The sequence below is a fragment of the Rissa tridactyla genome, chromosome 3, assembly GCF_028500815.1.
Source record: "Rissa tridactyla isolate bRisTri1 chromosome 3, bRisTri1.patW.cur.20221130, whole genome shotgun sequence".
NCBI classification, from domain to species: Eukaryota; Metazoa; Chordata; class Aves; order Charadriiformes; family Laridae; genus Rissa; species Rissa tridactyla.
In genome coordinates, this window is record NC_071468.1 from 108,895,046 (window position 1) to 108,910,975 (window position 15,930).

At 41.1% G+C, this 15,930-nt stretch overlaps 1 protein-coding gene across 7 annotated transcripts in view; it reads left to right on the forward strand.

Moving 5' to 3' along the window:
* Positions 1 to 15,930, forward strand: part of RNF144A (ring finger protein 144A) — a 70,968-nt gene that overhangs the window by 42,116 nt on the left and 12,922 nt on the right. For all 7 annotated transcript variants that reach the window (XM_054194568.1, XM_054194572.1, XM_054194567.1 and 4 more), the window contains one exon: positions 15,757 to 15,861. In XM_054194568.1, coding sequence (XP_054050543.1) covers positions 15,757 to 15,861 — 105 coding nt within the window. The remainder of the gene's footprint in view (positions 1 to 15,756; positions 15,862 to 15,930) is intronic.

Sequence of the window (15,930 nt, forward strand, 5' to 3'; positions counted from 1 at the left end):
GTTTTACCCTGAAGTATCGATGCTGCAGTGGAAATAAATACTGCTGCATACTTACTACAAGTGCTAGCAAGTAAACTTCCCTGTTTTCCTGTTTAAAAAAAAATAATTTTATTCAGCACTTCCATATACGGCTGTATACTGTTACCTCCTAAGCAAGATTATTCACATTTTCCCTTTTATCTATCAGTGGCTTGGATTTGGGGTTTTTTTTGGTTGGTTGTTCTTTTTTTTAATTTTGTTTTTTTTTTAACTTCAGCCCCAAGTCTTTCTTTAACAGAACCATACACACACTTGGAACTAGAAGAGTATTTAAATATTATAGATTCTGTTTTCACTGTATCATAATTACAATCACATAACAGGTTTTCATTACCATACTTGTATAAATGCATGCCTGGAATAACAAGAATCTTGAAAGTTAAGTACAAAACGCTGATTGGTGAAGGTAAGTGTAGTATGTAGCAAAGATCATCATCACAGTAAATGGGTATTGCCAGCTTATGAATAGAGAAAGAACAGTAGTAGTAGTAGTTTTCCATCCCTAACGATGTTTGGGAATGAAAATGTTAGAGCCTTTAATTTTGCAATGGGTGTGGATACACCAAGAACCTTGTAACGATGGCTCAGCAGCAGAAAAGTTACTGTAAAATCAGTAAGAATATAATTTCTAGGATACATGATGCTTAAAGACTTTAACACCATGTCATAAACTCCTGAGAAATTACAGGTTCAGACATGGGATAGGGTGATTTTTAATTTTAAAGTCCTTTTCAACAAAGTTAGTTTTTGGGGATTTTTTTTTTTTTTATGTTGAAGAGCAAGGATTATTTTAAGTAGTCTTTTTTCTGTATTTTCTTTTTCTTCTTGGAAATATTACCATTTTTTTTAAAGAATCATAGAATCATAGAGTTGGAAGGGACCTCTGGAGATCATCTAGTCCAACCCCTCTGCCAGAGCAGAGCAGAGCAGGTTGCACAGGAACACGTCCAGGTGGGTTTTGAATGTCTCCAGAGACGGAGACTCCACCACCTCTCTGGGCAGCCTGTGCCAGTGCTCTGACACCCTCAGGGTAAAGAAGTTCCTCCTCATATTTAGGTGGAACTTCTATGCTCAAGTTTGTGCCCATTACCTCTTGCCCTGTTGCCGGGCACCACTGAAAAGAGCCTGGCCCCAACCTCCTGACACCCACCCTTTAAGTATTTATAAGTGTTGATAAGATCCCCCCTCAGCCGTCTTTTTTCCAGACTAAGAAGACCCAAATCCCTCAGCATTTCTTCATAAGAGAGGTGTTCCAGTCCCCTAATCATCTTGGTAGCCCTTTGCTGCACCCTCTCCAGCAGTTCCCTGTCCTTCTTGAACCGGGGAGCCCAGAACTGGACACAGTACTCCAGGTGCGGCCTCACCAAGGCAGAGTAGAGGGGGAGGATGACCTCCCTCGACCTGCTGGCCACACTCTTCTTGATGCACCCCAGGATGCCATTGGCCTTCTTGGCCACGACGGCACATTGCCAGCTCATGGTCATCCTGTTGTCCACCAGGACTCCCAGGTCTCTTTCCACCGAGCTACTCTCCAGCAGGTCAGCCCCCAACCTGTACTGGTGCATAATAGAACTTTTTTTCTTGTTATTAAGAAGATACAGGGGCTTGCCAACAGAACAGACAGCTCCTTCTTGTTGCTTACTGAAAACGGCAAAAAAAAGCAATGTAAACAGCTCGGTTTCTAATATGTGTAATATTCTAAAGACGTGAAGTTGTTGCAACCAACTTTAACATTCATGTTCTGTGGAAAAAGAGAAAGTGAGTACACAGGCAGGTAAACAGATACAGTCCGTTGCAAACACTGTGCCTGTCCAATTAAAAAATAAGTATTGCTTCGTTACGCAGTTAGAAAAGAGTGTTTGCTCAAGCATGCAAAATATATAAAATAATAGGCTTCATGAAAAACAGAATAATAGGCTTCATGAAAACTGTTTTCTATTGCACAATGGATAGTTCTAGTGTTTACAGCTGAGTTTTCTGTGTCTCTCCCTGTTGCCTGGATGCAGGCAATATTTTAATTTCATTTTTTTTGGTAACACTTAAGCGGCAGCAGAAAGGCTGTGTTGCCAGATATCTTTCTTCCTCTCCACCTTGTTCCTTCTGACATTTGCTGCCATCACTGATTTTCCATTTCTTCTTGGTAGAGTATAGTTATTGACTCTTACTGCTGTTTCAAAAGATACAACCTGTTGTAGATAATAAAGATGTAATCTTTGCCGATAGCCTGTTCTTAGGGCCTGGCGTAAGTAAACTTACTGTGGTAACATTGGATTCTTGTGTAGAACTCTGTTCAGCTGGAACCCTCAGTCCATTTTTACCACTTGTATTTGATGGTCTTGAGTAGTTCATGCATGTGGTCCTGTTCAGGCAAACCAGTGTACCTTATCTGCCTCTCGTCTGCCATTTGTATGAGCTTCACTATGGTGACATTTGAGTGCCCTGAAAACGTTATTTACACTAAAGTTTTCCTGTGAAATAATAGGAAAATAATATTACCCTTGCTTTAATTGATGGCGGTGGAGGAGGAAATAAGAATCAATGCCAGTAGTTGCAAGGGTCAATAGCTAAAAATACGCGTCAGTCCAAGAATTCAGCACGACTGAAACCCAAGGCCTCCATCTCTACCTCGTGGACAGCCTTCAGGTTAATAAACTTGCCTAAGGAAGTACTCCTGTAATGAGTCAGGCAAGACTGTTCAGCCCATTGGCAATGCTTAGGAAGAGTGTGACAGCTGTGCGCTGATTCCTCCACTAGTGTTCCTCCAGTGATGATTTCCAGAAACTTGGTGTTTCTGGAAATCATCGTTGCAGTCCTCAATATGAACTATCTTTTGTAAATGGCCAAATTAAAGTTATTGAAAAACAATGTGAAAAAAAGATATCCTTTTGACTCAAGACTTGGATGGTGTCTACATACAGTAGATTCAGTACATTATACTAAGATAAGTGTGCTCCACCAGCTAACAGGCTGCCCAGAGAGGTGGTGGAGTCTCCATCTCTGGAGACATTCAAAACCCACCTGGACGCGTTCCTGTGCAACCTGCTCTAGGTGACCCTGCTCTGGCAGGGGGGTTGGACTAGATGATCTCCAGAGGTCCCTTCCAGCCCTATGGTTCTGTAATTCTGTGAAGTGCAAGTACACTTGGAGAAATATTTTACCATCTCTGTTTTCTTTTTGATGGACCAATATATAATTTTATTCTGGCTTCTTGCTTTTACATAAATGATCTGGGGTAACTGATGGCCTCTGCGGTGATATGAGCAAAAAAAAGAAAAAAGGATGTCCGTTACAAGCGTGAAAACTATTTCTGCTTCAGCTCTTGCTCCTAGCTGTAGCCCTTCTGTCTAAATCCTAGCAAGCTGAGGCAGTGTGTGTATTACAGAGAGATCTTTCACGTGCAGTGCTACTGGTATGTAGGCAGAATTTAGATCAACATGCAGATTTCTCCACCCTATAACATTTCTGTCTGAAAGTCTTCACTCCTTTATAACTAGAAGTGCCATGGTAAAGATCTCATGAAGGATTGTCTCTTCCCGACACTTATACAATAACATAAGATTGCTATTCAGAAAGATAGAATGGGGACACTGTTTCCTCTTGCTCCCCGGCAGAGCTGGGCATGGATTGAATAGAGCAGCCTGCCACTCCTCTGCTGATAAGGCATAGACGCTACAATTTCCCATCGTATTATTTTGCCAGCCGTGGCTCTTAGTACAATACTCCATTATGGTTTTTATCGTTATGATCGTTAATGCGCACGCAATGCTGTGAGCTCTCTTAAGTTTTGTATATCTCATCCATTAGGAATGTATCCGTCGTTGGATTGCTCAAGGTACCAGAGGAACAAAAGCCTAGAGAGTAGAAAGGAAAACAAGCTATCTGCTGATGGCTTTTTGTTTGGTTGTTTTTCCGAGTATTGTCAAGGGGCAAACTAATATCTCTTTCCTTTTGGAATCATGTCAGCAACAGGACCAATCTTAAGTGTGCTCTTCAGATTTTGGACCAAAATGCTTAAATGTCTTGCTGTTTATTAAATCACTTTTTTGTACTTAAATAGCTCACAGTAGACAGCTAGTAGCCTTAAATTTCAAGATAGTCACTTAGCAGTTGCTTACCCAGGAGAAGTAATTGATTTTTGTATGTTTTCTTCAGAAAGCTTTCCTTATGACACTTCTCTCCTTACAGAAGGAAAGGGAGAGTAAAGCAAACAAAGCATCGCTTTTATTCTTTGTGTTTAATCTTGTTTTGTATTAGTTACTGCACCAAAATTTTTCAGTTATTAATAAGCCTTTGTTTTTTGGGGGGGTGAGGGGAGATATGGAGCAATTTTAGTCCAATTTTTGTCTGAAATTCTGACCATTTTGTAATCTATGATGAAATTCTCATGTGTCTTAAGGGATAGGATGTTCCCGTGATGTGTTACCAATTGTATATGTACTGAAGTTACAACAGATTTTGTCCCAGTTGATATTCTTGCATGAAAGTTGATAATTTAGTTGCTGAAATGTGTTGTGATTCAGTGTTACATTTATATGTGTATCCATATAGAACTTTTAGATATATAAACATGCGCATAGATGTGCCAAATAACATGTTGCAAGTACAGTGATGCCACTACTCATACTGAAGACATGGTAAGCACCTCTTGGCTTCGCATTAGATTGTCAGTTCCCTTCAAGATGTTATGCAGTGCTGATCATTCTGGTACCGGAGGATTCGTTGCTTACCTTTCTCAAATTTAAAAAGAAAATCAGTCAAGTAGGCAGTCTGGAGAAGCAAATATCTAGAATAAATATGAAGCCTGAGAGAGAACTTGTCTTTGATGGAAAAAAAATATTTTAATTACTCATCTGCAATCCACCTTGCTACCGATGGAAGGAAAGCGTGCTATTCAGATACGAGAGAGAGAGAGGTCCTACAATCAAAAAGAAAATAATGAAATTAATGTTAAGACCTATCTTCTGCTGCTTGTTTGTAATTTCTTGTTGGCCAGCTGTGGACATGTAGATCAGCTTTGTGGTGTTTGAAACTAGCAGCACTGTGTCATTTTGATATCTGCTTAGTAGATACTTGTACTTTGATTCTTACTCATAGGCTCTACCTTAAGCTTTTGAGGCAGCTGGTTAATATTCCCTGGATCTTTAGCTGTCCCTCTGAGTTTGGTAGAACTGCGATTTAAGTCTATATCTAAGTGTATTCTATCTCAAGTAGCATGACAGCGGGAGAGTGGTAGATTCTTCTGCTCTCACTAGCCCTCTTTAACCAGGATTACTGCTTTTGCCTGATCAAGACTGTTCGTACATGTCTACTTAATTCTAGTCATTCCCCTAATTGATCTTCTTCATAGGTTGAAGACCTGAAAGGAAGGGAAGACCCTATGATTAGCAAGGCAGATATCATTAGCCTGCCTGCAGCCAGCTTTTTTTTTTTTCTTTTTCTTTTTTTTTTTTTCCTTTTCTCTTGTTGCCACGCTTGACTGGAAGCACATAGACATTTGCTGGCCTCTGAGTTGAAAGACAGCAAAAAGCATGATTTAGGTAGTCTTCATCCTCGCTCCAAATGAGGCAGCATCAGCTTCTGCTGCCCCTGGGGCGAGGCAGACACCAAGAGCAGCTGGGGATGGGAGCAGGTGGGCTTGGCTGCCTTCCCCATCCCGCGTGGGGTGTCCCTGCTTGCCAAGGGAAGCCTGCCTTAGCAGGGCAGCACCGGGCTGAGCCCAGGCTGTCCCCATCCACCCAGAAGAGATGCCCTGCTTGCTTTGAAACAGGAGGGAGGGGGAAGCCTAATGGCTTGTGAGGTTTTATAGAGCTCTGGGCGCTTTTTAGCGGCTGTAATGTTTTCCTGTTTTCCACCAGCTGCTGGCAAAGCTTAGAGCTTACCTCTTGTGCTCGCTTCCCCCGAACCTTAGCAGAGAACTGATACTAATCTTGACATGTGATGTATTGTGACATGTGATGTGAGGTTTCGCGGTTAGAGGTTTGCGTAGCGATTCACGTGGCTGGCTGGCTTCTGACTTGTTTTGTAGGTGCTGTGATGACAAAACTCCCTACTTAAATAATAAACTCGCCTATTTACAGAGTAATTAACGTACAGTTGGGAACTGCAGAACCCTGAGTTGAAAACTAAACTTGATGCAGACCCTTCAGCTCTCCCCTCTCCTGTGTGATGTTACTAAATGAGATCAACATTATCTGTCTTCATCTGGGTCTTGGGAAAACTAGTTCATTTTTGTTTGCATAATGTTTTGCATGTGAAAGTGAAAGGTCCTTTGTTTGCTGCAGGTGTATTGTCCTCCCACTCAGAAATACTCATTCTGCTCTGAAATAGGGTAAACATTTCTCAAACAACCATATAAGGGAAGAGTGAAACTTTTGTTGTTGTTGTTTTTGCCTCCTGAATATTTGAGTTTCATCCTGCATATGTTGGCATTTGAAAACAAATTTCGTTTTGTAAAGTTTACCCTGTGTGTTTCTACCGGTTGAGAACAGGCAGCTTATGGAAGCTAGTGGAGGGGTAAAAATCCAACATGGAAAAATGTTTACAGGTACATCCACTCAAAATAGCTATTCTGAGATGAAGATAGGCATGAACTGCAAGATATTATCCCTGTCTCATTTGGCCATTTTCTTCTGATATCTACCGATGTGAATGATTTCTCTGAAGAAAAAGTATTCATCTTCTATATATTTTACGGTACACAGTCATATATGAATGTGTATATAAACTCCCTCAAAAAAAAAAACCACCCAACCCACCATTTCAAAAAATAGGCAGTTTTCACTGCCTTCCCTTTCTCTATTAAGACATTCAACTGGAAACAGGCCACTTGTTTTTGAGGTTCATTTAGTTCCTGTTGCTTGTCCCTGCTTGTGGTCTCCACAGCCATTGATTGCTGTGTTTCAAAGGGCATTTGCCATATTCTAATATTTCTCAAGCTGAAGAAGTCAGCAGGGCTCCTCTTTCTGCATCCTTGATAGGTACATCTCCTCTTGCCTCACCTCCACCATTTACTGACTGATGCTGACACTTCCCTGAACTCAAACAGGCCGATACTCCCCTGCAGAGGATCTGGAGGCCGCACGGGAGCAGAGGGGTGCTGCATCTTATCCCTAATGTGAATATCTTGTCTGTGCGTTGTTTGCGTCAGTTAAGAAGTGTGATGTTTGGGTGTACTGGTAGAAAGTATTTAGACAGAGGTAGAGCCAAAGCAGCAAAATCTGCACTGCTGTCCACAGGAAAAATCAGCCGTCTTTGCGCTAACCGCAGGGGCGTTTGCGATGGGCGAGTCCCTTCTCCTGACGCGCTGCTGGTGATTTCCCCTCCTGAGATTCCACCAGCTGATAGGAGCACTGATAGGAGCTGATAGGACTTTTGGACAAGACCAATTCTTTACATCTCAGGAAAGGATGCTCAGATGGTTTGTCCTGAGACGGGGAAGCGCAAGGGTTGCATTTATCTTCCTCAGCCGAGACACCATTGGCCGTCATCCCCAGGCAAGATGATGCAATGGGATTTAGGCTGACAAGATGGGCTCTAGCAGGGCTGCAGAACAGCTGTTGCCATCTTTAAAAGCTGACAGCATAAGGAGAGGAAAAGGCATTCACCCTTGGCAATTTTGAACAAAAAAGTATCTTTAAAAAGAGGCCAAGCGTTGGGCAGGTGGAGGCAGGAAAGCCTGTCAACAGAGCTTTTTCAAATTACTTGCCACTTTGGGGAAAATGTTTGTCACCTGTGCCATTATCCATCTCTGGTCCTGGCCGAGGTCCCTTTCTCTGTGTGTACCTTATTGTTCACCTCATAGGAGACCAAACTTGAGCACTAGATATTTCCCTGTTGCAGAGCTCTGGAGAGCCTTGCAGATGCTTATCTTGGAATCAAGGTTTTGTATGCTTGTGTAGCATGATTTTTGCCTCTGCAGCAAAACAAAGGATATAAAGAGCGAACATGTAAGACTATTCTCTGTTACTGCTTTCAATTTGTAGATTTGAAGCACTGCATGTCAAAATAAGTGACGGCTTCCTCCTGTGATTTATTCTTAAGGATGATGAATCAGCTGCTAATAAAAATTTAGGATTTTGATAGTGAAGATCTCTTTGGAAGTAGATTATTGTCCCTGAGAAGATGTCTATAGAAGTGGAAATGACCTATAAAAGTTCAAAGTAGTATCACAGACATTAAACATCTGTCTAATGTACACCTGCTTCTGAGATTGAAGTGGTTGTGAGGTTGAAAATAGCTTTTGTTCTTGGATTTGGTCAGCATAGCTGACAGTATAGCTAATAAAGCAAAAAAGAATCACTCCCATGGTTGTGTGTATGCCTCAAACAAATCTCTGTGATTAAGTGTGCATAGATATTTTCCAGTAAGTCACTTGTCAACCAAGTAGGATTAGGGTGATACTAAAAAGCCAGATTGTAGATCTGCCGTAGGGAATTGTGCACACTGGAGCAGCAGTGAAAGAGTATTTCAAAGTTGAGCCTGTGATTAAATAAGGCTAGATTTGAGCAGGATTATAACTACTACTTTACACAAAAAGGCCATGTAGTAAGTTTGAAAGAAGCTTAAAAGCTCTCTAAGGAACCAACCCTTTTTTTTCTTTTCTTTTGCATGTTTTCTTCCATGCTCTAAGTGTACCATGGAAATTTGACTGAAAGTAGTTTTCTTTTTCTATGAAGCAATGCGATTAAAAATGCATTTGTCTTATAACCAGATGAGCATTCCTGTTGCTTTTAGAAGCATCCACTGAAATATTAAAAAAAGGTAGGTAGCATATGGCGGTTATATATGGCTACAGGAATTTGTGATTTTTAGGAACAGGGAAGACTCAGGCTCAAACCTTACTCCGTCATTCTTCCCTCCTTTTCAGAGACGACCCCAGCTGTTGGCTGCTTGTTTTAGTGCAGTTTTTCCTCTTGTCCTCCTGAGTGTTCGGCTTTGTCTAAAGGCAAAGTCTTTCTAGAAAGTGACATTTTCTTCAGGGAAAAGCTCCCTAGTCCAGAGTGAATTTGCTGTTTGGACAAAAGGGAGAGGAACTGTTATTCCGTGAGTATTAGCCTCCACCTGAGACGTGGACACCCAAATTCATCTCTCAAATTTATTTGTAGGGAGAGATATTGACTCACTCTCATGCATGCTGTCTCCCCCTTACCCCGGTGAGTACTGCATGCTGCATCACTATATGCTATTATAACCTGAAGCTAAAAATGAACATTACATCACACTACCCAAGGACTTACGGACAACGTGTTTATGAGTATAAATACCTATTCATCAAACATACTGCAGAATTAGCTTAGTGGAATTAGTGCAGAGCAGTGGAATAACCTTGGTATTACACTGTCTTATGGCAAGTGAAGATACCACCGTCTCAGTGTTCATTTATAAATAATGTAAAAAAAAATACCGGGTATGCAGAACATAAAAATATTACAAAATACTGTCAAAAGTAGTTGTTGCAGCATTTTTGTTCATCTATATAGCCTCATCACATAAATTTTGAGCTATGACTTAGTACCCTTTTCATAGACTCATAGAATGGTTTAGGTTGGAAGGGATCTTAAAGATCATCTAGTTCCAACCCCCCTGCCCTGGGCAGGGACACCTCCCGCTCGACCAGGTTGCTTTTCGCACAAAAACTACTCATAGACCAAACTGTAGATTTGTAGCTGCTAAATAAGTGCTTCTCATTCAATATCCTTTCACAGTCTTCATATTCTTTCCTAGAATGTAAGGCCAAAAGGGATCTTTGCATTCATCTAGGCTGATGTCATTTGTAATGTGGATCATAAAACACCAACCAGCGTTTCCTGACTTCATGTGGTTGAATGCACGTTTTTGTAAGTCCGTGTGCATGTGTTATAAATATGCATATTTTTAGAACTTCATCTAATCCTGGTTTGCAGATGATATAGAATTTGCGAGACTTCAGCAATTTAGTCTACGTGTTGATAATCGTCTTACTTGGAAACGTTTTCTTGTTCAGTTTGAGCTTTCTTCCCAGTGTTATTTTGCATTTCCTCTCTTTGCATTGAAACTTAGGCCGCACTAATTTTAGAATCGGATTTTTTTGGTTAAAAAAAAAAATAATAAATCTCCCTTGTTGCAAAACCATGTCAGCCCTTCCTTGTATTCTTGAAGTGCAGTGCAAAATTCTTAGTGATTTTCTGCCCAAGGTGAAGGGATATTTGCCTGCTTAATATTTGTGCACAATTGCAGCTGCTTTCATCTACCTTAAATACTCACCTTTAACAAATGCATTGTAAATAATTCCTTCCCTTTGTTTTTTAGAACTTGGTAAATGCTAGATTTCTTTCCTTCTACTTGTTCTTTTTTCCCTTTCAATTTCATCAGTAGGTGTTTGGGTTTTTTAAAATGTTTTACCAATACCAGCATGTGATGATTTTGTGTGTTGTGCGCATTTTGGTTTGGGATGTCTGTGGCTTAGTGCCAGCACTAAAATACATTTAAAGTTTTAAGAAATAAATCAAATGATACGGTGATGATATACTTGGCTCTGCAATCCTGTCATGCTTTTTTGGCCTTTCCAAATCCATTGACTTATTTATAAAATTTCCCATATGACTTGGCACTTGCATCTGCAGCATTAGTGTAGTCAAAAGTCTGCATTTTGACAAAATCCACCTAGCAGCTGTTAAGAAAATAATACAGGATAATCTTTTGCCGTGTCTAACTCTCAAATAAAAGGTGACATCTTGAAAAGGCATTCCTTGTCTCCTGTGATAGTAGCAATAACGTGTTCTTGAAAGTAAATTTGTTGTAGCTTTTCAAAAAGGTATGCTGTTCTATTTTTAAAAAATGAAGATGTTTGCCAAAAATATCTTCAAGTGTTTTTAATTACGTGCATTTTGTATTGTAAAATTACCTTGGGCGCCAAGTGAACACATTTTTTCTGACAAAGTAAATGCTAGATAAATGTTGCCCCACATGGAAGCAATGAAAGTCAGATTCTTTCTTATGAATTATGATTTTTATTTGGTTTCGGGCATCGGGAGAAATAAGTCAAAGCACCATCATCAGAAATGGGCATAATTGTTGCTCAAACTCTTGTGAAAGAAAATTGAAAGCCAGACATTTTAGTTCTTTATATTGAGATTTTGCTGTGGCCTGTGCAGGTTGTGAGAGTTAAACGCAGCAGGGTGAAATTATGTGTTATGGTTTGGAAATCAGGCAAGAAGTAAGCATTTTGATTCTCATTGGGTATTTTGATCTTTATAACGTTAAACAAAATGATATGCAAAAGCGACAGCACGTCAGTGGTCACTGAATATACCTCTCTGTGTGGTGCAATCCTTGATGTACAAAGGTTACAAGTACAATTCATCTTACAGAGCTTTAAATATTAGGCTGTGCTTGGCAGCTTCAGAAAGGAAGCTGTTCCTTTATAAGCCACCTATCTCTGAGGCTGAGAAAAAAAAAAAAAAAGAGTTGTTCCTAATTTATATAGGCAGCTGACAGTAAAACTGCTGCTGAGCTGGGCTTTTAGTTGGTCCTTGTGAGAGAATGGATTTGGGCCAAAACTTCTCAAAGTGGTTGTGCTCCTGCCCTTTGTCATGGGGACATCAAACGACAGTAGGATTCTTGGATTGCCGGGTGAAAGAAAAAAGCCCTCCAGACACCAGAAAGGACAAGTGTGAAGCGCAGAAAGAGGACAGAGCAGGGATGTGCAAGGAGTGTGCATACACAGGGAAAAACACAGGCGTGCGTGATGCTCGGGGGAGCTGAGTGGCCTCTTCTGACTGAGCTGAGGTGGTTTGGCAGCAGTTGGGGCATGCGACACATCTTGACCTGCGGTTTTATAACCTTATATAGGGTTTCAAATATAGTTTATATATATACATTTTATATATATTGTTTATATAGTCTATATATAGTTTATATATAACACATATGTCGTGCAGTGCTTTGCCTTCCTTTGCCTACAGGAAATTGCCAAAGTTCCATGGCAGTTTTCATGGAGTTCCCTGTCTAACAGTCATATATGGTAGTGTATTACAATTTCCTTTTAATTTAAAAATACATGAAGTTGTAAAATGAATGTTAAGGTATAGATCTGTACAGTCAAGGAAGCCAAACAACCTCGGTAGTGTCCTAGAGTGCCATCATATAATAATTGTTCTTTTCCTCCCCTCGGTCATTTGCCGTGCTGGGAGTGTGGATGCTGGACAGAAATCTCAGCTACTACAGTCGCCTGTTGCCTTGTTGCAACTACAACGTAAAACAGAGTAACTTGCCTAACAATTGTTATAAACTGACATGTTTGGTTCTGGATTGGGAAAGGGGTAGGAGCACACACACGGTTCGTTACTGTAGCTGGGCTAATGACTGAAAGCTTACACACTTGGTCGTCTCTTCTTGTTGTTTAGGCAAGTCTTCATTATTCCAGGTGAACGTTGTCGGAGTACAGAAATGAAGTACAAAACTGAATGCAAAGGAAATGTTTCCTCTTATGACCTACTTAATTCAGTGAAGAGTTATTTTTTTTGTGAAATGCCAAGTCTTATCCTGTCTTCGTCATGGCAGATTATATACATAAGTAGAAATGTACAGAATAATCACCATCAGTTTTTGAAACGTTTACGGTATCTCCAAGTGTGACTTACTTAAATCACATTTAGTTATTTACTTACTGAACTACAGTGAGGTTTTTTTTAAAGAAAGAAAGAAGTGGAATTTAGCAAAAGTATTGCTTCAAATAAAAGTAACTTTCCATTGACACATGTCCATTACAGGAGGAATAAAGATGCTTCTCAGCATATTGATTTTATAAGGGTCAATGCACAACAAGAAGGATATCTTGTGACCTTATTCCAACTTCAGGCCTTAGGTACCTAATCTCAGCTCCTGTTTTCTCTGAGAAAAAGTATGTAATATGGTTTATTTTGAAAGTTGTTTGGAGTGACTTACACTCCCACATTTTTCATTCATCCTATACAATACTTTACTGCCGTAATGGAAAGGTTGTGAATATATTTTCCTCCAGCATGGGATCAAGCTACAAAGAAAATGAGCAGCAGTTTATTTGTTATCTTTTTGTAGTTGTTTTGTAGTGAATTTTTCATAGTATATAACTGAGTGCCTAATCCTACCGTGTTGTTTGCCTGCATGCTGGTGCATTTCTTGCACTGTAGCCAGTTTAAACTTTTCTGACAGAAATGGCGTATCTTGTGTCCGCTCTCAAGAGGAGGCACAGCTACCCTGTGCTTCAGATTCTCTTGCAACCTCTTTGGGTTACTCCTTCTCCACCCAAGAAATCTCTGGAGAGAGGAAGTCTTGAGTGGACAGACAGAGTGTTTTATCCTCTGCCTAATTTGCAGTGATATTTCACGGCCTCGAAACAGCATCTGTGTCCCCAGAAGGTGTAATGTAAGAAATGCGCTTTGGCTGGGCTGGTTTTGAGGAGGTAGGGGCCAGTGCCACATCAGGGGAAGGGGAGGGCCTTGGACATATTGTGGCAGGGATGAGCTGTGTCATTCCTTGGAAGATGTGAGGAAAGGGAAACAAATCGAATGGGCTTTGGCAGTGTTCCCAAACAGGTTGAGGAAGAGAATTAACCACATGAATGATTAATGACGGCAAAGATCATTCAGCTAGAAAAGTACTTTCTATAAGTGCTAAGTGCTGGCATTAAAAATGTATGCATTTTCGTTTTAATCCGCACTTGGCGTCTGCAAATGGAGGGGAAAAGGGAGAGCCAACAGTGTCATTATGGCAACACTCCCTACAGCTGAAATCGTAGTTTGCCAAGGCACACAACCTAGGACCTGGTTCCTGCAGAGCTCAGCAAGCTGTGCTTGCTGCCAGTGGTTCTCTTGAACTGCTCCACCACCCGCCCTGCAGAGCTCTAAGCGAAGGCTTGGAAACCTCCTGCAAGTCAAACGTCTACTAAGGGAACAGTTGTCTTCATGAAATCCCTACTGATAAAGAGGAAGACGTAGGCCATGATCTATCCCCCGTGGATTTTTTTTACGTATGTAAAACTTTCAAAGATATCGATTATCCAGTCTCTGGTTTTCTTTTCCAAAAAATAGACCTTTTGTCTCTGTTGAGTAGGAGATGCCGGGAAGGGGACCCTGACAGAAATGAGTTGTTGTGCGATCAAGGTGGCAGCATATTGCCACCAGAAAAGCTGTGTCCCAGAGCAGCAGAAATTATGCGGGCAGGAAGTGAAGTTTTTGCTGCAATCAAGCTGGGAGAGGTAAAAACTGAAACAAGATGTTAATATAGGTGAGTCTCTGGAAAGAGCTGAATAGACATATCAAGAAGCAGAACAGAGAGAGAAGAGGCTGAATGAGTAGACTCTGAAGTCTGGACCTGAGCAGCTACAAGCCACGTGCAAAGGGTTGGGCTGGAAATGTGCTTGTTGATGGGCCTGTTTGATGGCGTGGCTGGAAGGAGGAAGCGGTTTTGTGCTGTGACCTGCAGTGAGGCACGCTGGACTCCACCAGGTCAATGCAGCCCTTTCCCTTCCCAGGCTGACGGCCGGTCGGTGGCTGCATGCCTTTTGCAAGTCCTGTCTGGAAGTGGTACTTGAATTCCCTGTTTTGCCAGCTTGCCGCAGTGTGTAATCCTTCTCGCCTCCCACCCAGCTGTACGCTGAGCTTGCTTTGTATCTTCATTTCACTCTGCTGCTGCGCTAGCCTCGCTCTTTATTCACGTGTCTGGTAACAGAGAGTTAGGGACCTACTTTCTCTAATTGTCTCCAGTTTGCTATTGCCAGCTGAGCTCACAAGCAGGGTGAGAACACTAAGGGTGACCCATGCGCTGGGAAGCAGACCCTCATTTGCTCTTTCTGTGTCGCGTCAGGCTGGTAGAAGTCGCACGGTATCTGCAGGGAGGGGGATGTGTCTCTCCACCACTCCCCTCGCCTCCCTAGCAGGCACCTATGCGATAGCTCTCACCTTGACGGGGAAAGTGTGGGGGTGGAGGGGGTGGTTCCTCTTCAAGAATAACAAGGTTTGTTGTTAATTTGCCCTTAGTCTAAAATATCCACCTTTCTTCTCTCTTTTGTCGATGATCATGCTGTGCGCAACTGTGTTCGATGCTACGCTTTCAGTTATGACTTGGGTGAAAGGCTGTGGTTGCTAAGGAAGAAAAGTATTAGTATTACCAATATTTATTATTCGGTCCCCATGGAAACTGTAGTTCTTCTGGGAGTCCTAATTCTCACATTTTTCCTTCCTATGGAAAAGATGTATGCTTAACCATGATGTTCAGATAGTTATTTTCTAGAAATAGAAGGCAAGACGCACCACTCCCTTTTGCGCTCTGGTATGTTTGACAGATGTCTGTCTACGGGTAGTTGCTGCTTACTAAGCTGTGTTGTGGTTTCCAGTCACATAAAGATTTTTGGAGTGTGGTTAATCTAATTTTATCTTGGTGGGGTTTTATTTTTATTTTTTTTCCCTTCCTAGCTCGCTGTTTGATTTATCCTTTTCCCTGTTATTCTTATTTTTTAATTTGCTGCGTATTTTAAATTCAGGAAGAGTTATTTGATGGGGAAATTATCTTGCTGTTTTCTATTTAGAGGTATAACCATGGCAAAAGCTTTGGGCATGGCCCATGGTTGTAAAAGTGACACAGTAGTACCTGTTTTTTCAATGAAGTTTGAGTTCTTCAGATTTTCAGAGGAAAGCTGGTGAAATACTGAATGCTTTATTCTTGGCGGGATAGTTAACTCAATCTCTGGCTCTCTTTCAGTGCCTAAAACAGTATGTGGAACTTTTGATCAAAGAAGGTCTAGAAACAGCAATCAGCTGCCCTGATGCTGCCTGCCCAAAGCGAGGCCATCTGCAAGAAAATGAGGTATGCTTTTACCACAAATAGTTTTTTCTTTTCTTTTCTTTCTAGGATGTTTAAATGTGTCTTGCTCTG